Source organism: Ovis aries, chromosome 13 (genome assembly GCF_016772045.2).
Source record: "Ovis aries strain OAR_USU_Benz2616 breed Rambouillet chromosome 13, ARS-UI_Ramb_v3.0, whole genome shotgun sequence".
Lineage (NCBI taxonomy): Eukaryota > Metazoa > Chordata > Mammalia > Artiodactyla > Bovidae > Ovis > Ovis aries.
Window position 1 is genome coordinate 47,679,584 of NC_056066.1, and position 27,184 is coordinate 47,706,767.

At 40.7% G+C, this 27,184-nt stretch overlaps 1 protein-coding gene across 4 annotated transcripts in view; it reads left to right on the forward strand.

Annotated features, from left to right (window-relative positions):
* The window catches only part of SHLD1 (shieldin complex subunit 1), a 113,289-nt gene that overhangs the window by 74,307 nt on the left and 11,798 nt on the right, over positions 1-27,184 (forward strand). Inside the window, exon 3 of one of the 4 annotated variants that reach the window (XM_060396893.1) lies at positions 25,603-25,659. The exons of 2 other annotated variants lie outside the window; for them this stretch is intronic. In XM_060396893.1, coding sequence (XP_060252876.1) covers positions 25,603-25,628 — 26 coding nt within the window. In that variant the 3' untranslated portion in view covers positions 25,629-25,659. Of the gene's footprint in view, positions 1-441; positions 7,549-25,602; positions 25,660-27,184 lie in introns of those variants that run through there. One more of the 4 variants, XM_060396892.1, reaches the window with a different exon arrangement.

Consider the following 27,184-nt stretch of genomic DNA (forward strand, 5'->3'; position numbering starts at 1 on the left):
GCCCCATCTTTCCTGTGCCTGGAACCCCAGCTGAGGATGTTCAGGAAGAACAGAATAGAGGAGAGGCCCATCAGTGCAGTCAGCAGCTATAGTCTGACACCCACCGTGTGGCTGCAGGCTCCACCATGTGACTGACACCCACCGTGTGGCTGCAGAGTGCAGCAAGTTTCTAAGAACTTGTTATTAACTCATCCTTATTATGTCGCCACCCACCGGGCAAATGAAAAGTCTGGTTAGGGAGCATTTTCCCTTCCTCTCTTTCTCCCTAAGGAAAGGAAAGTGGTTGCTATGGAAGTTATTTGAGCAAGGATAGAGTTAAGATAGTGAGATGCCATTTAAAAGAAGTCATGGGATGTGCCCTTTTACACATCACAGAGCACTGTTGATTTCATGACCTTTTCTGCTGCAGGAGACTCAAAACAATTGTTGTTGTTATTTTAGGTGCTGAGTTGTGTCCGACTCTTGTGACCCCATAAACTGTAGCCCACCAGTCTCCACTGTCTATGGGATTTCCCAGGCAAGAATACTGAAGTGAGTTGCCATTCCCTTCTCCAGGGGATCTTCCTGACTCAGGGATTGAACCCACATCTTCTGCGTTGCCAGATGGATTCTTTACCACTGGGCAACCTGGGAAGCCCTAAACAAACATTATTGACTAGTATTTTCCTTACTGTATAAGTTTGTTCTGAAAACTGGTTATTATTCATCTGAGTGTGTTTAAATCGTAGTTTTTGTTTTCTGGGTCAGTAGGGGTTGAGTTGTGAGTGCCATTGGAGGCTCCCATGGGCTGGGGGAAGGAAGCGGCTGCCCGCAGGGCATAAAGCACACAGCCACACTGAGTGAGAGGCCCAAAGCCAGCTGGTGTCCAGGGCTTTTCTTTGCCTTCACTGGCTGTGAACTTGGCTACAAGTAATTTTTCAGGTTTCTCTTTTGGTTCTCTGTTGGTGTTTGATCAAGTCATTTATTATTTTCAGATGGTAACAAAATATACTCTCAATTGTTGAAGGTCCTACAGGAAAAATTATCTAATCTTATCAACTCTAACCACAATTCTCCTTTTTCTGTATTGAAATAACTATGTGATATGAAATAACTATGTGAGGTTTCTTAAGAACATAAAATAATTATGGTTTTATGAGAAAATTGTTTTGTTTTGTTCTTTTAATGGCCACACCACAAGGCTTGCAGGATCTCAGTTCCCTAACCAGGGATTGAACCTAGGCCCTTGGCAGTGAAAGCCCAGGATCCTAACCACTAGGCAACCAGGGAATTTCCAACTGACTGTAATTTATTTGGACATGGTCATTTTTAATTTTTTTTAGGATTTCTACCCAAGATTCTACATTGTCACTGAGGCAGAGTTCGCATAGGGTTGCAAGGTTTTCTTCAGTAGCCTTACTTCAGCAGTCTACCCAGATGGCTTTCCTCAGAGTTTTTACCACCATTGTCTTGCCTCCTCCAGGGTCTGGAATTCTGAAGTGTCCTTCTCTGCCAGGCAGAGCAGTCAGTCTAGCAGAGAGGTTGAGAACATGACTCTGGCACTAGACTTGCCTGGATTTAAATTCGAGCTTCACCACTTACTAGTTTGGCATGCCTTATTAAGAAGTTGTAAGAGTTAAGTGAGCTTTGTTAGAGCCTGTGGAATCATGCCTGGCACACGGCAGGGTTCACGTATGTGCTGTGGTCTATGGCTAGTCTGGCATCCCACCTCCCTGACCACCAACTCTTCTCCATCATCATGACCTTCCATCCCCTGGTCCTCTCCTTCTGCCACAAGCTGCTCCCTCTCTGCATTTGCCTGTGATGCCTTCCTCAGTCACCTTCCAGTTTCCTTGCTGCATGACTGCACTAGTTCAGGTCCTGGTGAGGAACAGACAACTCAACCCAACCAGACAATCTGAGGAAAGCTTAATAAAGCTGTAAGCAAGGGTGAGGAAACCACAGGGGAGGCATGGCCAGGGCCTGAGAGCTGTGGTAGGTAGGCTGCCTGATAGGAGTTGTGAGCTTAGAGGAGGGATGTGGTCAGCCCATGGCAACCACCCAGGAAGGGAGCCAGGGAAGTGGTCCCATTTCTCCCTCCTTGCATCTCCTGCCAGGCCTCCCTTTGGTTCTCAACCACAAGGCAGAGGGCAAGAGTGCCCATCTGTGCAGTCCATGTGGTCAGCCTCCTGAGGCAGAGCAGGGTGGAGCCAGCTAAAGAGTGCATCTAGACCAGAGGGTGGGTGGAAAATGTCCACGCAGTGCCCTTGGTCCCTCTGCTCTGCAGCTCCCACGTGGCCTTGAGCCATGGTGCCTTGTTGTCTGGCCCACACCCATCTCTCCACCCATAAGCCCTCCTGTCTCTGCCCTCATAGCCAGCACTCTGGTCCCCTCCCCTGCCACTTGTTCAGTCTGCTGGCTGCCCATAAAACATGCCATGACCTGTGTACCATTTTTAAACTTTTCATGCTCATTTGCTTTGTTAGGAGTGCTCTTCCCTCCTCCTAGGTCTGGAGAAGTGCTGCATCTTCACTGCGTCTGGCCTGGATGTCCTTGCTTGTTCTCTGTAGTCTTCCCCTGCCTCCAGTTAGATTCCCTTTCAGCCTCATTACAAGTGCAGTTCATGTTGTGGTGTATTGGCTTGTTTGTGGGACCGCTTGCTCTGTAGACTTATTTTCCACTCTTCAAAGAGAGACCGCACCATGCTCAACTCTGCATTCCTTTGTGGCACCTCCAAGTAGTTGAAATAAAACCAAGTGCTCACAGGGAACTCTGCTCAATGTTATGTGGCAGCCTGGATGGAAGGGGAGTTTGGGGGAGAATGGATATATGTCTATGTGTGGCTGAGTCCCTTCGCTATTCACCTGAAACTGTCTCAACATTGTTAATTGGCTATACCCCAATACAAAATAAAAAGTTTTTTAAAAAGTGCTCAAAAAAATCAGTTATATTGAAATGACTAAGGGAAAGATGCAATAATTATCACCTAGATTCAGATGGCATTAGTTATGAATAATGGATTTAGTATATTTATCACCTGGTTAACTATCCCATGTCGTATGTAACCAAGTCCATCTCCAACCCCATCCCCCTACAATATCCAGATTTAGTTGCTGTCGTATTCTCCGGGGCACCTATATGTCACTTGTTAGAATTTATCTGTGGAGTTACTTATTCCCTGTTTTCCCTCCTCTTCTAGATCTTTAGCTCCATGAGGGCTTTATCTGTATCATTCATCACAGAATCTCCAGGCTGTAGGACAGGGTATGGTACACAATTGATCCGTCACAAATATTTGTTGAATGAATAAACATATCGGTCACAGTACTCTGTGGCATGTTGTAATCTCAGGAGGCCAGCAGAGTAGGGAGTCTAGGTGCCATGGAAGGATCCATGAAGTTCCTCTCCATACTCTTCAAGTCATTCCTCACTGCTGTAAGGGGTCAATTCCTTATGACCCCACTCTCCCATCCGTGGAGCAACCACCCTTTCTACTTGAATGGGAGCAGGTCTTGTACCAAGAACAAATTATTTTTTCCTTCAATATTCATAGGGATTACTGGGAGAAACTTATTTCCCTGAAATTATCCTATTTCTCATTTCTCTTATTGTGTTTATTTGTAGTTTCATTTGATGGTACCAAGCAAAAGATATTTGATTATTATTTGAACCATTTCAATCCTATTCAGTAATACTAAAAATATGTAGTAATCATTAGCAGGTCTTATAATTGAACATTGGCATCATTTTACATTATTCACTACTGTAATAGTCTAACCAGATTTTCTTATGAATGAATGACTTCAGGGAGTTTTTTTTAAAGGTCACAAGTGATGTTTGATAACCTGAAAAAGATTGATTTTGGAAACAAGTAGCAACACACCCTGGAAGCCTTCATTGGTTTAAGCCCTATCATTGCTCAATAATCTTGTCATCTGGTATTTTCCCGAGGTTTAATATAATGGAAAAAAAAATGTTCTGGAAAAGAAATTAAACTTGGAGTTTGAGTTAATAGAGCTCATATGAAGCATATATACTGGAAATAGTTTTTAAGACTCAAAAGCAAAATAAAAAGCAATTAGTTAGGAGGGACTATCTAAGTAGGATTGTCTAAAGTGAAAACCTGTAAAAATTGCACAGATGGACTTCATAAATTTTGGAATTAATAACTCTGGGGCTCCACTGTAACAGGTTTTTAGTGATACATCTGTTGCAAACTAATTGCCTCTTTTCTGCCTGATAACTGAAGTTTATGTTTGGGGCTTTTGCAATAGAGGCAGTTAAAAGCTCAACATTGTCATGTTTTTCCATTAATTTACCAGTGAGTGGTTGGGTTTATACAGATAATTTGATTTATTTTGAAGATAATTGTAATTATAAGTTTGTTTTACTAGACAGCTTGTCCTTTATAATATAATTTGCCTTTAACAACAGTGCAGTTTCTCCTGCCCTTCTTAGTTTTAACAGCCTTTTCTTTAGGAAAAAATAAGTGTCGGCAATGTCTATGAAGATGATATTTTTAAGGTAGATGAAAATAGAGTGGTTTGAAGGCTCACCATCTTCGGTGATAGGTCAGATTTGAACAGACCTGATATAAGACTCCATCATTATAGCCAGGAACAGGCCAAACCAGAGTCAAGCCCTTCACTCTCATCTACGCTATGACACTTACTTTCAGGATTTCTAAAGACTGAACATTTGTATACTCCGTAACCCAGCAGTTCCACTCTCAGATACACGTGTGTCTCAGTCATTCAGAGAAACCACTGAGCTACCAAGTTGAAACCACTTCAGCTTAGCTATGATCATTCTCTGGAGAACCATGGGAGTTTATCCAAATCCCCATTTCCTTTAGGAGCTGGGTCTGGGGTCCTGGTTCAGTGAATTCTTTATGGCACCTCTGACTCTGTTCTTACAAGCTCTGATTACAGCGGTCATCAAAAGAACGTGGTTTAGCATTTTATAGTGCTCTCGGTGTTGTATTTTTTTTTGTATCTTTCTTGACTACAAGTTTGTTGAGGACAACAGCTCCACCAGGGTCTTTTGTTTCTCTACCTAGGGTCAGGCATTTGATGCACATTTAGATCCCACATGCCTCAGTGTACTGCCAAAAAAAAGAACACTTAGTAAATATTTGACAAATGACTGTTGTCATTGAAGAGACAGGAAGATGAACAGAGACCATGCCTGAGCCAGAGCAAGCATTTGCTTTTACGTGGCAGCAGTTGTGTTGCTTCCTTTGAGTTGTCTCAATTTCATTTCTTTAATCCCTTTGATCTCTCTCTGTTTAAACATTTTCTTGTTTACATGTTTACTGTAGAAGATGGAAAATATAAAAAACACAAAAAAGAAACTCTTACTATTTTGCTATATTATCTTCTTTTGCTTTTCTTTTAATGCATTGCTGTCCTCCTCTCCCCCTATTTTGTTAAATTTCCTAAGAGTAATGGAAATGAATCTAGGAGAGAATTCTCTACATTTCTAAAGGATTCTTGGATAGAGTAGAAGCTGCATGTGTTTCTGTTTTGATTTTCTTTACTCTCCATGTGTGAAGGGGTACCCTAGATGAAGTGCTGGGCCATAGAAGAATATGTCATGATATTTAACTCAAGCTTCTTCTTATCCACTGCTTTATTTTTGAGGTCAGCATTGCTGGTGGGTGCACTATATTCCAAATCACTGAAAAGACATAGAGTGCTTCCAGGATAGCATCATTCTGCTTACTAAAATACTTAATAGTATTGTTCTCAGTCTCATCCTGAAAGCAGGATGAGATCTTTTAGAATTTTTAGACTTCAACATCTTTTAGACCTTAACATCCCATTAATCCTAGTTCTCTGCTCAAGAATCTTAGAGGTCTACTTCTCCAGGCTGAGGTTTCTAGGCACTTGTCTCAGTCGGTGCTGGTCTTTGTTTCTGCAACCACTTGGTCATTGCCTTCCCTTCCTTTGTGCTGTGTGGCTGACGGGTCTGTCCTCCTGTCGTACCTGGAGCTCCCACTCCCCACCCGTCATTCCCCTGGGTGTACACACCATACAGTGCTGTTTGTTGTTCCGTCTCTCAGTCAGGTCCGACTTTTTGAAACCTCCTGGATTGCAGCATACCAGGCTTCCCTATCCCTCACTATCTCTCAGAGTTTGCTCAAACTTATGTCCATTAAGTCAATGGTGCCATCCAACCATCTCATTCTCTATCACCCCCTTCTCCTCCTGCCCTCGGTCTTTCCCAGCATCAGGGCTTTTTTCCAGTGAGTCAGTTCTTCGCATCAGGTGGCCAAAGTATTGGAGCTTCCACTTCAGCATCAGTCTTTCCAATGAATATTCAGGGTTGATTTCCTTTAGGATTGACTGGTTTGATCTCCTTGCAGTCCAAGGGACTCTCAAGATACAGTGTTTTACATTTTCTTTTTCCTCTTAAAATAGTCCTAAAAATAGACTCTTCTGCTTCAGTTTTTCTCCTCCAGATTCCTCTGAGTTTTGTCCCAAATTTCTTTTTAGATTCTTAAAGTATTTAAATTATACTCATTTAAATGAGATTGTTCATTGATAAGAAAAATCACGCCTCTAACTCCGACAGACAGTTTCTTTTGACCTTTAAAATAGCTTAATGGGAACATGGTTTGTTCAGCTCAGCTCTGCTTGGGGGGTCTCATGACATTTGCATCATCTCTAGGCCTCTGCTTCACCCTGTTATTATAAATGATTGTCCTGAACAGAGTCCATCTAATATGGGTCCTGTGGTGTGTGTGTGTGAGAGAGACAGAGAAATACACACACAGAGACACACACACACACACACACATACACACAGTGTTATAGAAGTTAGTTCTTACAGAAATAGTTACAGAAAAGAGAAAAAGGTTAAAGTTTGGATCTGCACCATTATCATTTCTGTTTTATCTAACCCTTGACCTGAGTGGCCCTATTATTCTCTTGCCTGGAACCCCATTCATCTAAGATGTGCCTGCTATTCCTGGCACTAAGGAGACAAAACTTCACGTGTGTTTACATTTGATTCCCTTCATCTTTGTGACCCATGGAATGCAGATATCTGCTTACGGGTGAGTTCATACATGTGGTGTTTATGCCCTCATTGTCAGGAAGGTGGTGCTCAGTTTTGGGGAAAGCGGACTGGGAGCTGCTATTCAAGCCCAAGCCCTCTGGAGGCCAGAACAGAACCACCTGCCAGGAGGAAGACTTATGGTGGTGTTTTCCCTCACCCAGGATGGGTGGTTCTCCTATCCTGTATACAACTTTACAAAGTTAAGGGAAAAAAATTGATAGTGAAACTAATTGTGTGTAACTTTAGAAAAGGAATCATTATCCAATTAGGTTACATTCTAATTCGACTAATTCTTTTAATAAAATAGTTTTTTTTAATTAAAATAGTATACAGTCATATAGAAAACAGTCTACAGAATGTAGATGATGAGGAGAGCAACAATAAAGAAAATGAGAATCATTGTTTATCAGGTGTCTGGCCTGCTCTGCTTCCTTCCATCCTCCAGGTCAGACACTGTTACACAAAGGTCTACAGTAAAAAGACTTGCCTTAAAAAAGGAAAAAAAAAGATTTACCTTATATTTTTAACCCCACCACCTTGAACTTCAAGCCCCTTTTTAATGAACACCTGCTAAACCTCTGTCTGGACACAGGTGGTATTCTGCAGACACAGTTTGGAAAACAAGAGAGGTTCAATTAGTCACACAGCTGGCCAGGGCCTGAACTGGAGCCAAACACAGTTGCCTCCCTCTACCCACCACCAGCTTACCAGATTCTTCCCACTACTTGTTTTGATGGTGTTTTGAGATTGTTCTTTAGCATTAAAATCTAGAGCAGTATATTAATTCATTCTGTTTTATTCACTAAAACCATTTCCCCCAGGCTCGTGTGGGGCACACGTACCACAATATCTAGGACAGCGTCTCTGTCTCTAGGGTGCCACAGTCAGATAAGAAGAGAGCTACTCACAGGCCTTCAGCAGATGTGGAAGAACCACTGGGTGCTGTATACTCGACCCTGGGGCTGTGGGGTGGGTGGGTCAGTTCTGCCTGGGAACCTGTGTGGGCTTCATAGAGGATGGAGCACAGGGACTCCAAGAAGCAGTGGAGCCTCTGGATAGAGAAAGCTGGCGAGGGGAGAGTCAAGACCGAGTTTGGCAGCCTGTGGACAGCAGGGCTTTTAGCAGGGTGACTGGTGGAGAAGCACAGATGGTGTTTAATGTCAGCTCTGAGTCACCCTTTGAAATTGCACAAGTTCAAGGAGAAGGATCTGGAAATTCTCCAGCACATTATTTGACCTTCCAGTCTCTCAGTAACCATTTGGTGTCCAGCTCCTAAGTGGAAGTTCTCTGCAAAATCATGTCATACAGGAAAAGTTAAAGAATAATTTCAAGAAGGTAGTTCTTATGCCTTAGTCTGTGAACCAGAGGGTTTATTCCCCTCCCTTAAAATACTTTTTACTAGTGCATTGCCACCACCTGGCTTTGACAAAGACTCAGGTTCTGTGGATTCTCAATTCTTGCCCCATCTCCAGGAATGACTGAATGAAGGTTAAATAAAACTTTAAAAGCAGGGCCAGAAGATACTGAGCTTTTGAATGTGATAGTGCTTCAGACGGAAAATATATTTTCTGTCTAGCTTTTTTTGTTGTTGCCTTGGAAACTGGTTGGGTTTTTTTTTTAAGCTTTCAATTTTTCTCAAAAACGTGAGCTGCTTTCTTTGATTTAGCTCAGATGTGTGAACAGATTTATATCTCATTCAGTGTCTCTAGTGTAAGTGTTTATGAGGTATAGATTCTCATTTTTCATAATCTTCACAAGTTTGAACAGAGATAAATAATTTCACATATCTGTTAGCTTGCATGATTAACCAAACACAGACAAGTCACCATGATCTTTTTTTGTCTGATGTCAAGTACTGTAAAAATGATTCAGATTCATTTTTATAAACTATAGCTAAATATTTTGATATTAGGCTTTTTATGTCTCTGACAAAGTCTATGTGAAAATTGTTTCCACAAGCTATAAATGCACCTTGTTCTTTCTGTCTTCCCATTACGTCCTCTGCTCTAGCCACAGGGGCCTCCTGGCTGGTCCTCATCCTGGCTAATTAAACCTGCCCTCTTTCAGGGATTCTGCATTTGCCATTTCCTCTGTCTGAAACCCATCTGCCCCAGATAGTCCTCTCTCATTGCATGTAGGGCTTCCCAGTTAAATGCCATCTCCTCAGAGAGGACTGTCTGGCTCTTTCTGTCTAAAACAGCCTCCTCATGGCCATTTTGGAGATGAGTAGGTCCATCTCTGGAAAACCTAAATGAGTATCAGTCGCCCTACATGAAGTCCACCAGTCTATAAGCCCTACCCATGGCAAGAGCTTCCAATTAGTATTTTAATACCTCACCCTTAAATTATGAACTCACAGCCAAAGATTAGCAGATATTTGTGGAAATCCTTCATCATAAAATGTAGAAACCAAGATGAATAAGAAACAAAGGACTCAGAAGAAAGCAATAATGGTGGAGCAGAAGAAATCTGCAAAAAAAAATAAAACAGAAAGTGGGGTAGAAAAAATCATCATTGAAGTAATACAGAAAACTTAGGAAGGCAACAAGGGGGAGACCTGGGTCAACAGCCATGGAGCAGGCCTGGAGTCTGAGGGTGGAGAGCTGCTGAGGCAAGTGCTCAGCAGGCTGGGGAGCTGAGGCTGTTCTGCCAGGTGGACATGTGGAAGTTACCTGAGAGGCTCTTGGGGAGTGTGGGTAGCAAAGCAAGCAAATGCAAAAGAGGAATTAAAGCACAAAAATAGAAATATTGTACAATAAAGCAGTGACAACTTTATACACTTATCATAACTTAAAACTCTAAATGTTGATTTAGTTTTAAAACTGGGCATAATTGTATTTAGAGAACAAGGGAAGGTAAGTCTCTGCACAGGGGCATGTGTGTGATGGGGCCTAATGTCAACATATAGTGTCTTAAGACTAATAAGTTATCATATAGGATCGTGTTCGTTAGATATAAAAAGATCTTAAAAACCAGAAGGAACAGCAAATAGGAATGTAGACTCTGAGCAATGGGGAAGATACTGAAGGAGACAGGAAGTATTGTTACTCATTGTCAGACTTTTAGCCTCATCTGACTTTTAAAAGCTCTGAGCCTATATTACTTTTAAAAACATACAAATTAGGAATTAAAATATAAGTTTGAAGCAGCCCTGCTTCTGTGCACATGTCACTGATTCAGTCTGATGTACGTTTGATTAATGTGAATTCAGTCCAGTATCTCGCTGATGTCCTTGGCGGGTAGTCTCATTTGTTTAACCAAATCCATTTGCACTTGCACACAGAATAATTAATTCAGGCTCATTTTATTGGAAGTCATGCCGAAGACATTTATCATTTCTTTCTTTACCATGGAGATGGATAGGACTATGGCTCATGGCTGTTGAGGCTCTGTGTTCATTAAAGATGGAGTGGACGTATATGATACCAAACTGAACTTGTTAATTACTTCAGATTTAATGCTGTACCTTTGCCATGCACTTAATCTTCAGCAAATATTTACCCTTCCCAAACTGATTTGTAATTTATAACTTGTCATGTCAAATGAAGCATTTTCTGAATTAGTCTTTTTTTTAAATTACAGTCTTTAAAAAATAGCTGACACACTGTCCTTTGTGGGTAACTTTCAACATGTCCATCCTATGCTTTGGAAATAACCCTTCTCACTCCTCTCAGCCTTAGTCCATACTTACTGATATATTTATATTGGATACAGTTTAATGCTTTTATTCTGCCATCTGGGTCATTCTCATAGAGAGAAATGGATGGGTTGGTGACTAGATGGAGAGAGAGAGAGACAGAGAGGCAGACTGACAAACTGAACTGTGCTGAGAATGTGTGGAAATAAAGTATCAGATAACAGAGAATATACCACCAGCTTTAGTCTCAGGTTGTTAGTCTCAGGCTTCCTAGGGGGCTCAGTGGTAGAGAGTGCCTGCAATGCAGGAGACCCACATTCAATCCCTGAGTCAGGAAGAACCCCTGAAGAGGGGAATGGCTATCCACTCCAGTATTCTTGCCTGGAGAAACCTATGGACAGAGGAGCCTGGTGGGCTACAGTCCATGGGGCCGCAAAGAGTCAGACACAACTGAGCAACATTTCTTCCTCCTCCTCCCATGCCTTATTGGTCTTTGATTCCACTTCCTGAGTTTGAATCCTGACCCTGCCACTTACTAGCTGTGTGTCTTTGACCAAGTTTCTTAATCTCTGTGCTTCAGTTTCATTATCTATTAATTAGCCCACTTAATGCCTATTCCAGCCTCCTCCTCGCATTATCTTTTGCTTTACACAGGGTTGGAAGTTTCCATTTCTAGATCTTTCAGCTAGTATTTTGGAGTTAGATCTGCTAATCAAATATATTCCCATAAACCTCTGAATTCAGGTCTAGATTATGTGGGAAGAGAGATGGGGCCTGGACCTTCATTTCATTTCTAGCTGGTGTGGATAATGGCAGAGGCAGCATGGTTCTGAAACCAGCTGCTATAGTAATAGCTTCCTGACTCAACAGGCAGCTTCCTGATTGAGAACTTCCAAATTGTAGCAGAAACTGAGTTTGGAGCAGTGTTTGGAGCAGCAGCTTCCTGGTGTTTTAGGTTTCAGTAGCACCTTTGTCTATTCAGTTCTGCTAGGTGATTTGAGGAGTAACTCCTAAAAGTTCATCTTAGAGTCTGTCTCTGCAGTTCTCCCAACAATGTCATGAGCTGTGTTACACCTCTCTTTCTGTTTAAGGTAGCCAAAGTGGCTTATGTTGGCTGCAACTAAAGATCAGAAACAGTCACCTTCACTTATAGAGTTGTAATGAGGAGCTATAAGGCATTTAATGGGCTTAAAACATGTAGCGTACTTAGTTGCTCAGTTATATCTGACTCTTTGTGACCCCACGAATTGTAGCCCACCAGGCTCCTTTGTCCATGGAATTTTCCCGGCTAGAATACTGGAGTAGGTTGCCATTTCCTCCTCCAGGAAATCTTCCCTACCAAGGGATTGAACCTGCATCTCCCGCATTGCAGGTGAATTCTTTACCACTGAGCCGCCAGGGAAACCCAAAACATGTGGCATGCCCCCCTCCCCCTTTTGACATTCTTAGAGCTTTTTTTGACCTCAATCAATGGTATACCTACAACCATGAATAACATAGATATTTATTAGTTTGTTGGTTCATTCATTCATATGTTTATTGAAACAGTTATTTGCTGGGTGGCTATTTTAATTGACACGTGTTCTAGGTGTCTTGGGGCAGCAGAACCCAACCAGACATTAAATGTTAAACATTAGAATCATCTGTGAATCTTTTTTTTAAAAACTTAATGTCTGTGCCACATTCAAGACTTATTGAAGAGAGGGAGTGTGTGTGTGTGTGTGTGTGTGTGTGTGTGTGTGTGTGTGTGTGTAAATATTTTTTAAATACAGTGAAGTACATGAGTCTTTTGTGTTTCAGCTTGGTGGATTTTACATATGTAAAAAGAAAAAAAAAAATATATATATATATATACCCAATTAGCTACTACCTAGGTCAAGGTATAGGAAAACAGAAATGTGCATGAAAAATATATTGTGTGCATGGGATTTGTGGGGCTCCTTTTAAAAGGAGCTAAAGTTTCAAATACATTTGAGATTTTGCCACTCAGAGGTCAAAAAAGTAATTGTCTGGAATGACCAGTATAATGAGGTCATTTTCCTCCTTTTCCTTCTTCATTGTCAGCTACAAATTGGTACCCCATCCTAGGTTTATGAAGAAAATTATTTCATTTGTATGTGAAGTGGAATAAATTTAAGAAGGACCTTAGGTAACAAAAAAATCAATAAAGCTGTAAATGTTACCACTAATAACTTGTGAGTCATAACCTTTGACTGTTTATCTTCTTATGGTTGGCATAATTCATTGGCTAGCTAAAAGCAAGTTTACTTTCTTTTAAAAAATTATTTATTTATTTACTTTTGTCTGCTCTGGGTCATGACCACTGTGCTCAGGTCTTCTCTAGTTAGGTTGAACAGAGCTACTCTCTAGTTGCGGTGTGTGCCTGGGCGTCTCATTGCAGTGGCTTCTCTTGTTGCAGAGCATAGGCTGCAGGGTGCGCAGGCCTCAGTAGCTGCTGCTGGCAGGCTCAGTAGTTGTGGCACATGGGCTTAATCGCCCCTCAGTGTGCCCAATGTTAGTTCCCTAACCAGGGATCAGGCTCACATCCCGTGCATTGGCAAGCGAATTCTTAACCACTAGACCACCAAAAATATACTTTCTTAAAATTAAGCTATATTGCTTCTTTTATATGATCTCTTCAAAGAGAGTGAGTATCATGAAACAGTACAAATAATTATTTTCCTTTTTTTCTAAAAGGGTGCTTGGTCTGTAGGTCAGTGCACAATTAGTATTGTGATGCTGAGGGCACGAGAGTAGTAGCATGAGCTGACTTAGGAAGATCAAGTTAGTAATTTTTGAAAAACATATGAAAACAGTTGATTAGAGAGAGAGAAAATAACATCTGCAAAACACTGTTAATAAAAGCATCTACATTTTTTAATAAGACCAACTAGAACAACTTTGAAGTGGAATGACTTTGCATAATTAACTCATTACAGAATGAAATTTTCAGGAAAGAAAATGTAGAGCCTAATAGATACAAGATAATATATTATCAAACTGCTAAGTCGCATCAGTTGTGTCCGACTCTGTGTGACCCCATAGACGGCAGCCCACCAGGCTCCCCCATCCCTGGGATTCTCTAGGCAAGAACACTGGAGCGGGTTGCCATTTCCTTCTCCAATTCATGAAAGTGAAAAGTCAAAGTGAAGTCGCTCGGTCATGTCTGACTCTTAGCGACCCCATGGACTGCAGCCTACCAGGCTCCTCTGTCCATGGGATTTTCCAGGCAAGAGTACTGGAGTGGGGTGCCATTGCCTTCTCCAAGGCAAAAATAAAAATCCAAAAACCAGCCATAAAGAAAAGAGAGATTGCTTATAAATGAATGATAACTAAGCTGACTGTTGATGTCTCAGTAGCAGCAATGCAAGCAAGAAAGCAGTGGAATAATATCTTTTCTATTTAGCCTGCTTACAAAATATTGTGATTGTTAAATTTGAGAATTCATGCTTTTATCAGTTCTGAGACATTCTCACCCATTAACTCATTGTGCATTGCCTTTCTTATGTTTTCTCTATTATCTTTTTCTGAAATTCCAATTAGAACATCTCACTTTGACTTACATATCTCTTAATTTTCTTTTGTTTTGTTTTCTCCATCTCTTTGTCTCTCTGTGCTAAATTCTGACTAATATCTTCAAATCTGATTTCCATTTTGTAATTCTCCATCCAGCAGTGTCTAATCTTCTATTTTTACCCAGCTACTGAAGTATAAATAAATATTATTATAATTTTACATTTTTTCTAAGCTTTTAAACTTCTGTTTCTAATTTACCTGTCTATTTTTCACAGTCTCTTGTTCCTTAGTCAAGTTGCCTATTCCCTATTTTATTTAACACAAGCATATTTATTTTCTATTCTGTGCTAATTTTAATAATCTGTTTCCATGAGTTTCATTCCAGTGCTATTTATTCCCTCTCAATAAAGGTGCCTTGTTTCAATATGTTTTTTTTTTTTTTTGAGTGTTGTTTTTGTTGTAAATTCGTATTCCATGGAACTTTATATATATTCCTTTTGCAATTTGGAGTTGAGAGTACAGTTTTCTAAGAGGATTTGCATTTGCTTTCTCCAAACATGTGAGTGCACTTCAGTCTGGAACCATATTAAAATATATACCTGGCTTAGAGGATTTTCACTACAAAATAGTCTCAACTCAGGCCACATATATATGTGAGGTCTGGCTCATGGTTATATCTCTAGCGAAATGGTTCTTTTTTCTCTCCACTTAGAGCAAAGCCAAGACAGACAAGTTTTTTTTTTATTTTTTTAAGTGTAATCCTTTTCTTTATTTTTATTTTTCATTTAAAATTTATTCTGGCCTCACTGCATATCATGTGGGATCCTAGTTTCCTGACCAGGGACTGAACCCATGTCCCCTGCAGTGGAAGCTCAGAGTCTTAACCACTGGACCACGAGGGAAGTTTCTACAACCCTTTTCAAGGCATATTTTTTTTCCTAGTTCATCTTTTCTCTGAGGGTGGAGCTACAGTACTCTCAGCCTTGTGCAGTGAGCTTCCTTTCAGGCCCCCATCTTGCCATGACCTAGGCTTTGTGTCCTGAATGCTGTGTGGACATTAAAACTGATGTACTAGGTTCTAGGTACCAGCTCAGGACTCACTTTCCTCTTGGAATACCCACTCTTATTTTCCTCTTGGTCTCTAAGGACTTTCTTTATTTTATCCTAACTCAGTCATGTGTTATAAGAGATTTTTTAAAAAGTTTTACCCAGCATTTTTAGACGTTTGGTCACAGGGACTATTTGCCACGTCCTTGTAAAGGCGGAAATTCAGTTCCGTATTTGTACCTCCTAATCCTTGTCGAGCTCATGTTTTGATGTTAGAAACATTTTCTACACAAATACATCCTAAACCCCCACATCCCATATTTTCTGTCATTCAGTCAGCCTCAGCTTTCTGGGGCTTTCATTTCTATTTATAAGCATTTTCTGCATAGGTTGTATATTATACTATATAAATATTATTGTTTGTGGCTTTTTTCCTATTTCTGCTGCGTTTCTTGTGTTCTCTGAAATTATTTGTTACATAAGAGAAGGCTCAAAGCTTTGCCTTGCTTAGATTTAGCTGTTAGTGGGGGAAGGAAGGAGAGAGAAGGAAATTAAGAAATATCTCTTATAATTGTTCTCACTGTATTTCCCAGTTTCATCTTCCTTTTTAAAATTTAAGTCACACTACATTTCTGAGTTAGCCGGGGGTCATTCTGTGAACTCAGATCATTTCTTCCCTAGTTTCTCAATCTTTTTTTTCTTTTTTTAAGTAGCCTGTTTCTCTTTCTTCAATGTATTTATTAATACAAACTTTTCCCTGAAGTTCTTCACTTGATCTCCATCTATTTCCAAAACCACCCCCCCATGAGGCTCCCTGGAGGTTGAGTCATTTCAGTCCCACCCACACTCTGGGGCTGGTGCACCTTGGGGGACAGATGAGGGCTCCAGCAGCCTGAGCTTCTGTGTGTGACATGCCCACACGCTGAGACACCTGCTGTTCCCACCCACGATGGGATTGTGTTCACTTTGCATAGCATGCACTTGGGACCTCTCTGTAATCATAGTCCTACTGCTGTGAGATGGGCAATGTTTACTGATTCATCCCACTAATTCTGATGACAGGATAAAGCAGTAGATAAAAGTGATATTCCTTCTAGTCCAAAATGAATGCTTGTTTATCTGGACTTTGCTTATGATATTCATTTATCACTGCAGAGAAGACCTACAGCAGCATTTACAATTCACTTTTTAAAATCCTAGATGCTGGGACTTCACTGGTGGTCTAGTGATTAAGACTTTGTGTGTCCAATGTAGGGAGTGTGGGTTCGATCTGTGGTCAGAAAAATAAGATTCTATATACAGAGTGGTCAAAAGATAAAACACAACCCTAGATGCTAAATGACAAATAGCTTAATACTTACATGTAACAACTCTGCTGCTGGTATTACTCTTGTCACTGTGATAATTATAAAGTAGTGTATATTTGTTGGACACTTACAGCACACTAGGTTTTTTTAAAATTTGTTGATTTATGGCTGTGCTGGGTCTTCGTTGCTATGCATGGAGTTTCTCTATTTCCAGCAAATGGGGCCTACTCTTTTTCACAGTGTGCAGCTTTCTCCTTGTGATGGCTTCTCTTGTTGCAGAGCACAGGCTCTAGGGCTCTTGGGCTCAGTAATTGTGGCTCACAAGATTAGTAGCTCCACAGCATGTGGAATCTTCCCAGATCAAGGATTGAACACATATCCCCTTCTTTGGCAAGCGAATTCATAACCGCTGGACCACCAGGGAAGTCCCACACTAGGTTTTATACTGAAAGATTATTTAGTTCTTACAGTGGTCCTATGAGGCAGGAGCTGTTATTTCCATTTTACAGATGAGGACATGGAGATTCAGAGATGTTCAGTAACTTTCCCATGGTCACATACCCAGTAAGTGACCACGATAGGATTCAAATTCAAGTCTTCTAAATACAAAGTCCACCTGTGTCTTCTCTGTCAGGACAAAAGCATTCAGATTTCTGATTTCTGATTATGAGCTTTTTTTTTTTTTTCACAATAGCCAGAAATTAAAATCACATTAGTCTGTCCTTTAAGGTAGCAGATGTGAAAATATATGTACACTGAAACCATGCTGCCTGCCATTGCATAGAACTAACTTTGAAGTTCCCTTGTGGGAACTGCTTTTAGAACCAGCAAGTGAAACATAAGAAAAGTAGTTTCCTTATGGAGATAAACCTTGTTTTTTAATCTAAGCCCTGTTACTCTGCATGATCACGTACATAATTTATCAGTTTTTGTTCCTAATGCCTCTTGACATTTTCCAAAAAGCTAATTCTGTACTCTGAGGATAGAGATTTGCCACTAACAAGGACATACAGAAGAAGTTTCCAGAGCAAGTAAAGACATTTTCTAAAGAAACTCCAAAATGGTCTCAGCAACATCAACATTTTTAAATTAAGAGCTTACCCCTGCCCCCTAAGGTGATCACTTTGAAGAGGGAACATTCAGTGATATATTTACATACATAAATATGGTCTGGTCTGTTTACTTCCAATTCAGTCTGTCACTTCATAGATATGCTTGACTTTGATTTGATATAGAGTGAAATATGTTTACACAAGTATTTGTTGTTGTTTAGTCATGTCCAACTCTTTGCGACCCCATCAATTATAGCTTATCAGGCTCCTCTGTCCATGGAATTCTCCAGGCAAAAATGCTGGAGTGGGTTGCCATTTCCTTCTCCAGAGGATCTTCCCAACCCCAGAATTGAACTCACGTCTCCTGTATTGCAGGTGGATTCTTGACTGCTGAGCTACCAGGGAAACCCTTTGCATAAACATGCATCTAACAAAAATACTGCTGTGTGTAGAGAAACATCAGACTTTCCTTGTCAGTCTCAGAAAGTCTTACTGGTGGTATCAACAGTGGAACTGGCTCGGTTTTGGTAGGAATTCTGTTCCCCTTTAAATCTTACAATTAGGAAATACTGACTTGTGGATTTGGACAGATTGTGAGTAGGCCTGCCTTCTTCAAAGAAAACAGATCAGGTTTCTGCTTCTCTAGCAGAGGAGCATGATCTTCTTACTAAGTATGTCTCCAGCAACACTTCAAGCATCATTTTTAAAGTGCTTACTTTTTCTTACAGTGAAGGTTAAGGTTAAAGTTTCAAGCATAATTTTAATTAGCCACTCACATTTAAATTAACTCTGCTGAAATAAACAGCTATATTCAAAATAGTAATGTTGCTGTAGCAACCTAAATCCAAATCATTTGCTTTTCCTTTCTGTTCACAATTGTTCCTTACTAGCTAGGCCTGGATATGAAACAAATTTGCTGAAAATTCCCATGTAAATGAGGTTTTAAAATAGTTTGGGAGAGGAAAAATACTTTAAAACGATTGCTTTAAAATATACCTTGAAGCTCATAATTCCCAAAGGTTCCTGAAGAAGCTTAGGTCCCTTGTGTGATGGCCTCACCTGGTCATCTCAGCTCAGGGTTCCTGGTACTCAGAATGTGGACGAGGTTGAGGGGTCATAGTTCTTTTTTCTTTTTGACAATAGTCCTTGGAAGGAAAGTTATGACCAACTTAGACAGCGTATTAAAAAACAGAGACATCACTTTGTCAACAAAGGTCCGTCTAGTCAAGGCTATGGTTTTTCCAGTGGTCATGTATGGATGTGAGAGTTGGACTATAAAGAAAGCTGAGCGCCGAAGAATCGATGCTTTTGAACTGTGGTGTTGGAGAAGACTCCTGAGAGTCCCCTGGACTCCAACCAGTCCATCTTGGGAGATCAGTCCTGGGTGTTCATTGGTAGGACTGATTTTGAAGCTAAAACTCCAATACTTTGGCCACCTGATGCAAAGACCTAACTCATTTGAAAAGACCCTGATGCTGGGAAAGATTGAGGGCAGGAGGAAAAGAGGACAACAGAGGATGAGATGGTTGAATGGCATCACTGACTCAATGGACAAGAGTTTGGGTGGATGCCGGGAGTTGGTGATGGGCAGGGAGGCCTGGCATGCTGCAGTTCATGGGACATGACTGAGCGACTGAACTGAACTGAACTGAACATTGAAGTACAGTTGGTTTACAATATTGTGTTAATTTCTATTGTACAGCAAAATGTTTCAGTTATATATACACACATACACATATATATATATATATTTAAATATTATTTTCCATAATGATTTATCTCATGATATTGAGTACAAGGACTTCTCTGGTGGTCTAGCAGAGAAGAATCTGCCTCCCTATGAAGAGGACGAGGGTTCAATCACTGGTTGGGGAACTAAGATTCCAGATGTCACGGGGCAGCTAAGGCTGTATACCACAATGAGAGAATCCTGCTTGCTGCAACAAAGACCTAATACAGCAAAAAAAAAAAAAAAAAGATATTGAATATAGTTCCCTGTACCTTGTTGTTATCCATCCAATATGTAATAGTTTGCCTTTGCTAACCGCAGACTTCCAGTCTATCCCTCACCCACCAGCCCATCCTTTGGCAACCACAAGTCTGTTCTCTGTGTTTGTGGGGGCCACAGTTCTGGTTCCAGCTCTAGCTAAAATGTTTTGATCCAGAAAGTGAGGAGAGTTGAACCAGGTGACTCCCCATGGCTTTCCTAACAGTGAAAGGGTCAGGTTCTCTGTTCCAGTAACTTAATTGCTACTTAACAAAATATGATCCATTGGATCAGAGAAAAAGCAAGAGAATTCCAGAAAAACATACTCCTGCACCATTGACTATGTTAAAGCCTTTGACCGTGTGGATCACAACAAACTGTGGAAAATTCTTAAAGACATGGGAATACCAGACCATCTCACCTGGCTCCTGAGAAACCTCTATGCAGGTCAAGAAGCAACAGTTAGAACCAGACATGGAACAGACTGGTTCCAAATTGGGAAAGGAGTACATCAAGGCTGTATATTGTCACCCTGCTTATTTAACTTATATGCAGATTACATCAGTGAAATGCTGGGCTGGATGAAGCATAAGCTGGAATCAAGATTTCTGGGAGAAATATCAATAACCTCAGATATGCAGATGACACCATCCTTATGGCAGAAAGTGAAGAGGAACTAAAGAGCCTCCTGATGAAGGTGAAAGAGGAGAGTGAAAAAGCTGGCTTAAAACTCAACATTCAGAAACTAAAGATCATAGCATCTAGTCCTATCACTTCCCGGCAAATAGATGGGGAAGCAATGAAAACAGTGACAGACTTTATTTTATTGGGCTCTAAAATCACTGCAGATGGTGACTGCAGCCATGAAATTAAAAGAGGCTTCCTCCTTGAAAGAAAACCTATGACCATTCTCAGTTCAGTTCAATTCAGTTCAGTCTCTCAGTTGTGTGCAACTCTTTGTGATCCCATGAATCGCAGCATGACAGGCCTCCCTATCCATCACCATCTCCTTGAGTTTACTCAAACTCACGTCCATTGAGTCAGTGATGCCGTCCAGCCATCTCATCCTCTGCTGTCCCCTTTTACTCCTGCCCCCAATCCCTCCCAGCATCAGAGTCTTTTCCAATGAGTCAACTCTTCGCATGAGGTGGCCAAAGTACTGGAGCTTCAACTTTAGCATCATTCCTTCCAAAAGAACACCCAGGGCTGATCTCCTTTAGAATGGACTGGTTGGATCTCCTTGAAGTCCAAGGGACTCTCAAGAGTCTTCTCCAACACCACAGTTCAAAAGCATCAGTTCTTCAGCACTCAGCCTTCTTTATGGTCCAACTCTTACATCTATACATGACTACTGGAAAAACCATAGCCTTGACTAGACAGACCTTTGTTGGCAAAGTAATGTCTCTGCTTTTCAATATGCTGTCTAGGTTGGTCATAACTTTTCTTCCAAGGAGTAAGTGTCTTTTAATTTCATGGCTGCAGTCACCATGTGCAGTGATTTTGGAGCCCCCAAAAATAAACTCTGATACTGTTTCCACTGTTTCCCCATCTATTTGCCATGAAGTGATGGGACCAGATGCCATGATCTTAGTTTCCTGAATGTTGAGCTTTAAGCCAGCTTTTTCACTCTCCTCTTTCACCTTCATCAAGAGGCTTTTGAGTTCCTCTTCACTTTCTGCCATAAGGGTGGTGTCATCTGCATATCTGAGGTGATTGATATTTCTCCTGGCAATCTTGATTCCAGCTTGTGCTTCTTCCAGCCCAGCGTTTCTCATGATATACTCTGCATATAAGTTAAATGACCATCCTAGACACCATATTAAAAAGCAGAGACATTACTTTGCCAGCAGAGGTCTGTAGAGTCAAAGCTGTGGTTTTTCCAGTAGTCATGTATGGATGTAAGAGTTGGACCATAAAGAAGGCTGAGCGCTGAAGAATTGATGCTTTTGAACTGTGGTGTTGGAGAAGATTCTTGAGAGTTTCTTGGACTGTGAGGAGATCAAACCAGTCAATTCTAAAGGAAATCAATCCTGAATATTCATTGGAAGGACTGATGCTGAAGCTGATGTGAAGAACTGACTCATTGGAAAAGACCCTGATGCTGGGAAAGATTGAAGGCAGGAGAAGGGAATGATAGAGAGCAAGATGGTTGGTGGCATCACCCACTCAATGGACGTGAGTTTGAGCAAGCTCCGAGAGATGGTGAAGGACAGGTAAGCCTTCACCTGGGGTCTACTGGGGTCTCCAAAGGGTCAGACACAACTGAGCGACTGAAAGAAAAGAAGAAAAGGCAATTCAAGCTGTTTTAAAATCAAGCCTCAGGCTAAGCCTCAGTCTCATAGTAAAGAAGAGAATTGTTAAGCATTTCTAGTATCTAAGCTTGTGGTTTCTAAAGGTTGATTATGAATCATCTAGGGAGACTCTTGAATGCCCTACCTGGCTCATCATCACCATCAGTGGTCCTCATTGTGGCAAATGGTAGTTATATGAAAATGATTTTAATTAGGAAAAATAATGAGCCTGTTGGCCTTTTTTGTGCGTTCTATTTGCCAATCCCTTCATCAAGTGACCTTGGAAACTTGGTACTGTCTTAATTTTTTTGTCTGGAAAATGAGATTCAATAAGCTGGATGTGTTCCCAGCCCCTGGATCATGACTTTTTATTAAATGGAGTAGAAACACAGTATCACTTCTTGGTAGTGATAAACTAACACCGAGAGTTGTTTTGCTTGGGAAGCAGGTTTGCGGTTAAAACAAAAACAGGACTTGAGGCTTTTCATGTAGTCTTTTTTTCATCCTCACATTTTTAAAAAAATCTCCTTCAGTCTGGAAAAATCTGGTCTTGAGATTAATTGGAGAAAAGTCAGAAAAGATATTGTTTTCTTTATAATTTTATAAGCCATTAAAAAGAAGACAGAAAAGAGACAAAAACTCGAAAGAAAAATGGTAAAGAATATTAACAGTTTACAGCCAGGAAACCCATATGAAAAGCAGCTCAGCATAGGAGTAATCAGGGAAATGTGAACCCAATAAGGAGATAGAGCTTGAAGCATCTGACAGTATCAGGGTTTGGCAAAGCTATGGAGAAACAGGAAAAGCTAGACAGCGCTGGTGGGACTGTAAATGTTGCAACCACTTGGGAAAGTGATTTGGCAGGATCTAGTGAAATTGAAAACGCGTGTTTCCTTCAACTCAGCAATTTCACTCCAGGATATATTTCCAGAGAAAGTCTCACAAGTACACAAGGGCTCACTAAGGCCATGTTTGTGATAGTGAAAAATTAGACACAACCTACATGGCCTTCAGCAAGAGAATGGATGAAAAATAATGCAGTATATTCCCACATTAGAATACTATAAAGCAAAACTTCATATCTTGAAAATGAAATTGAAAAGACCATCACACATAAAGCAACACTCTGTCTTGCTTATGGATACTTATATATGTAAAGTTTAAAAATGGGCTGGAAGAAATCAGTTTCTATGTGGGAATTTCTACTTATATATCAACTTTAATTGAAGTGTTTAATTCTTCTTTAATAGGGAAAAAAGATTTGAAGCAAATATGTCATTAGGTAATTGTCAGTCTGGAGTGGTGTGAACTTGGATATTGTTGTTCTCTGTAATTTTCAGAATTTAATCTCTTCAGAAAATTTTGAATTTTAATCTCTTCAGAAAACATTTAAAGTGACAAGATAAAAGTAAGATAGTTTATAAATCAGACAGTAGAGATTGACCTTTATTAGTTGCTCTGGGCTTCTACTCTTAGGGCTGTTCACCTATGACACATATTTTTTAAAATCTTTTCAGCATTCATTTTATTTCTCAGCGGTTGCCATTTAGAGGACTCTGTTCTCTGCCCTTGGCATCTGTTGGGTGATTCATCCATGCTTTTACTTTCAAAAAGATAGAAATACAGACCTAGACTGTGGTTTCAAAAGCACCTGACCACACCATCCATCCTTTGAAGTGTTAATTTGGATTAAATATCCTAATATCAGCATCTCCTTGCCTTTCCTTGAGTATGTGGTTTATGTCCCTTAAAGAAACAGTTTGCAGATTCTAAAATGTATAAACCATCAGGCAAAAGGAGGCTTAAGCTTATGTTTTTCTGGTCATTAATTTTATGTTACTAATGAGATGGGGAATAACAATGCTGATGCTATTCCTTGAGGGGTGGGGGACAGCCAGATGAAACCAGAAAGAGGAATCTAAGCAAGTTGCTGATAGAGTAGAGTAAACTGAAGCCCTTCACTTGCAGGGCAGTGATCAAAATTTCTTGGACAGCAAGTGGGTAGGAAAAATACCAGGTGTGAAAAAGCAGGGGTAGAAAAAGAGGATTTTCTTAGAATGCAGTAGAACAAATCCACAGAAGGTTTAGTAAAAACAAACAAACAAAAATCTGTAGGTGCATTATTTATACCACACTGGGGTTATTTCCGGCATCAAAACTCAACCCTCCCCTACCTTGACCCCAGGTGTGTGTGGTGGAATGTCTCACTGTTGACCAAGATATATCTGCCCCTTCCTCCAGCATCAGCTTAGAAGTGTAATATATCATGATTCATATGTTCATATAGTGGATTTTGTAATCCAGGGCCCTTTTGAGAGTGAAAAAGGATACCATTAATAAGTAATTGAAAGATGTTATGGGGAGGGAGGTGGGAGGGGGGTTCATGTTTGGGAATGCATGTAAGAATTAAAGATTTTAAAATTTAAAAAATAAAAACTAAAATTAAAAAAAAAAATAAGTAATTGAGAGAGCAGGCACAAACTGAGATTTTCTGAGCAAACATCCCAGTCACCCTAGTGAATACTGGTCACCATAGTAATACACACTTTTACATGTACATTTGAAAGTAAAACTTATCAAATAAAACGAAACATCAAAACTTTTAAAATGTATCTACCATGTGCTTGGCCGTGGTGATACAACAGATAATGAGAGTGACAAAAAACCTTGAGTAGGAGAAGATCGACAGTAAACAAACAAAGCAGGTATTATTAGAGGCTGTTAGGTTTATATGGAAACTGCAAGACAGGCAAGGGAAATAGGGACAGCTAGGATCTAGGAAGCGAAAGAAATACAGTTTTAAATAGTGTGCTCCAGAAAAGTGTGGCAGACTGAATTATTGTTCACCAGTAATCTCTTTCTCTCCCTATAGGAGAATTTTTCTTCCTCATTCTTTTGAAATCAGGTTTGGCCATAGACTTTAGCATTGGCATTGATACGTGAACAGAAATGACAGCGCCCTCTCAGTGGCTGCCCTACCATGCTCTGTTCCATCTGCTGCCGTCACTAAACAATGTATCACTATGGCCAAGCACATGGTAGATACATTTTAAAAGTTTTGATGTTCTAGGGTAAGGGCAAGGATGATACAGATCCGCTAGTAGTATGGCAGAGTGCAAGTAGTAAGAAATAATCATTTGGTGTTTTATGAGATTTGGGATGTGCTTGTTATGTAGCATAACCTAGGCCACCCTAGGCCACTAATACAGAAGGTCTCACTGAGAAGGTAGCAAACATCTGAACGGAGAACTGATGGTGGTGTGGAAACCGATTGTGCAGATATGTGGAACAAGCATGTTCCATGGGGAGGAATAGCAAGTGCAAAGGTTTTGAAGAGGGGACCTTCTTTTCTTTTTTAAAAAAAAACATTTATTTATTTATCTGGCTGCACCAGTCTTAGTTGCAGCGTGCAGAATCTTTGTTGCTGCCTGTGGAATCTTTAGTTGCAGCATATGAACTCTTAGTTGCAGCACATGGGAGCTAGTTCCCCGGTCAGGGATTGAACCTGGATCCCCTGCATTGGGAGCATGGAGTCTTAGCCACTGGACCACCAGGGAAGTCCTGGTTTTGAGGGGGAGCATTCTTGATATGCACAAGAATCAGGAAAGAAGTCAGGATGCAGAGGTGTCAGCACCGGTTTGATTTCCCTGAGGTCTGTAGGGCTGGACGTAGGACTTGTTCTTATTCATCCAGTGATCCTGCTCACTTCTCTTTTCCTCCATAGAGTATGGAGTGAGGCAGCAAGAATGAGAGGAAAGAAGAGGATATAAAGAAAGGAAAAGTAAGTGAGGTTTGGAGCAGGAAGATGCAGCCTAACAGGGGGTGCTCCAGATCTTTGGGCCACAGCCCTGATATACTAAAATTGGTAGGTCACCCATGTAGGGACGTTGGGAGGCCTCTGACATCATGAAGGAGATGAGTCAGTGCATCCAAAGTGTGCTAGTGAGTGACCACCCCTCACCAGGACGTCTTCCCCTTCTCCCATTCTCCTTGTTCTCATGCTCGTGACTTTTTCTTAGAGCCACACGGAACCCAGGGAGCCTCCAACAAACAAACCGAGGCAACAGAGCTACCCTTAGGAGTGCCTGCAGCACCCTGAGAAAGGGGCAGCTCCCCCAGCCCCTGCCCAAGCAACACAGGAGATTATACAAACCACATATTCCATCTTTCTTTAAATCCTGATCATTCTCCATATTTTTATTAAGTGTTAGGTTAGATTTCTGTCAGCTCTGTACAGCCTTGAAGCCACAGATCCTCCCAATTAGCAGTTGCTGGTAAAAGAAACTCTGGACAAATAAGGCAGAGTAGGCGGCTATTGATGCTTCTGCATGGAGGAGGCAGAGTTCTAAATATCAAATCCATCTAAAAGAAACTTAAAAGTTGAAGGCTAAAATGTTTCACAGAGATAAAAATACCACTGTGCATTTATCAACCGCAGAAGTAGTAGCCTTGGAAGATTTACTGGGAGAAACTCTCGTTAAATATCTGGCTTTCTGAAGGCTAATGGCATTAATCTCAGAATACAACCATTAATCTCAAACGCTCCATGCTAATTGATTGTCTTGGATTACTAAACTCAAATAGCATCTATAACTCCTAAAGATATAAAAGTAGTTTTTGAGTCTATAAGAATCTTAAATATCTATATATTATCACTACTCTCTTTGGTCAAAGAAAATTTAACAATTTACCTCTGGTAGATAGTTGCCCTGGAAGCAATGCATGCAAAAGCATTGTGATGTCAAGCCCCATCCTTCCTGCTTTCTTCTTTCAAATCCTAAAGAAATCTATTCACCATGGAAAGCATATTGAAATAGAAAGGGAAATTCCACCCAATTTATATAACGCCAGAATTATTAGGATTGGGGCCCTCACTGAGAAAATAAAAAGCCGTCTCAAAGCCTTGGAGGGAAGGAATGCATGGTGCAAACAGGTGACCCCCTTAGAAGGCATTCACTATGCAGGTATCAATAGCAAAAATGCTTTGGAGAGCTCAAGGCAAATCAATCTGTTACAACTCTGTGGGATTCATTCAGCATTCAGTTCCCACTCCTTCCAGAATCCTTTGAGCCAGTGTCACTCTCTGGGACTGTAGGGCATTACTGGGATTTGGGGGAAGGATGATTCTCTGATATATGGGATCTTCCATGCGTTGTAGGACATTTACATCCTTGATCCCACTCACTAAATGCAAGTAACACTTTCCAGGCACTGACACAAAAGCATCCCCAGTCTGTCCCTAGAGTAGACATTTCTATCCCCAGTTGAGAGCCCTACAAGTCTGAGCTCTAGCAACAGGTAGAGTA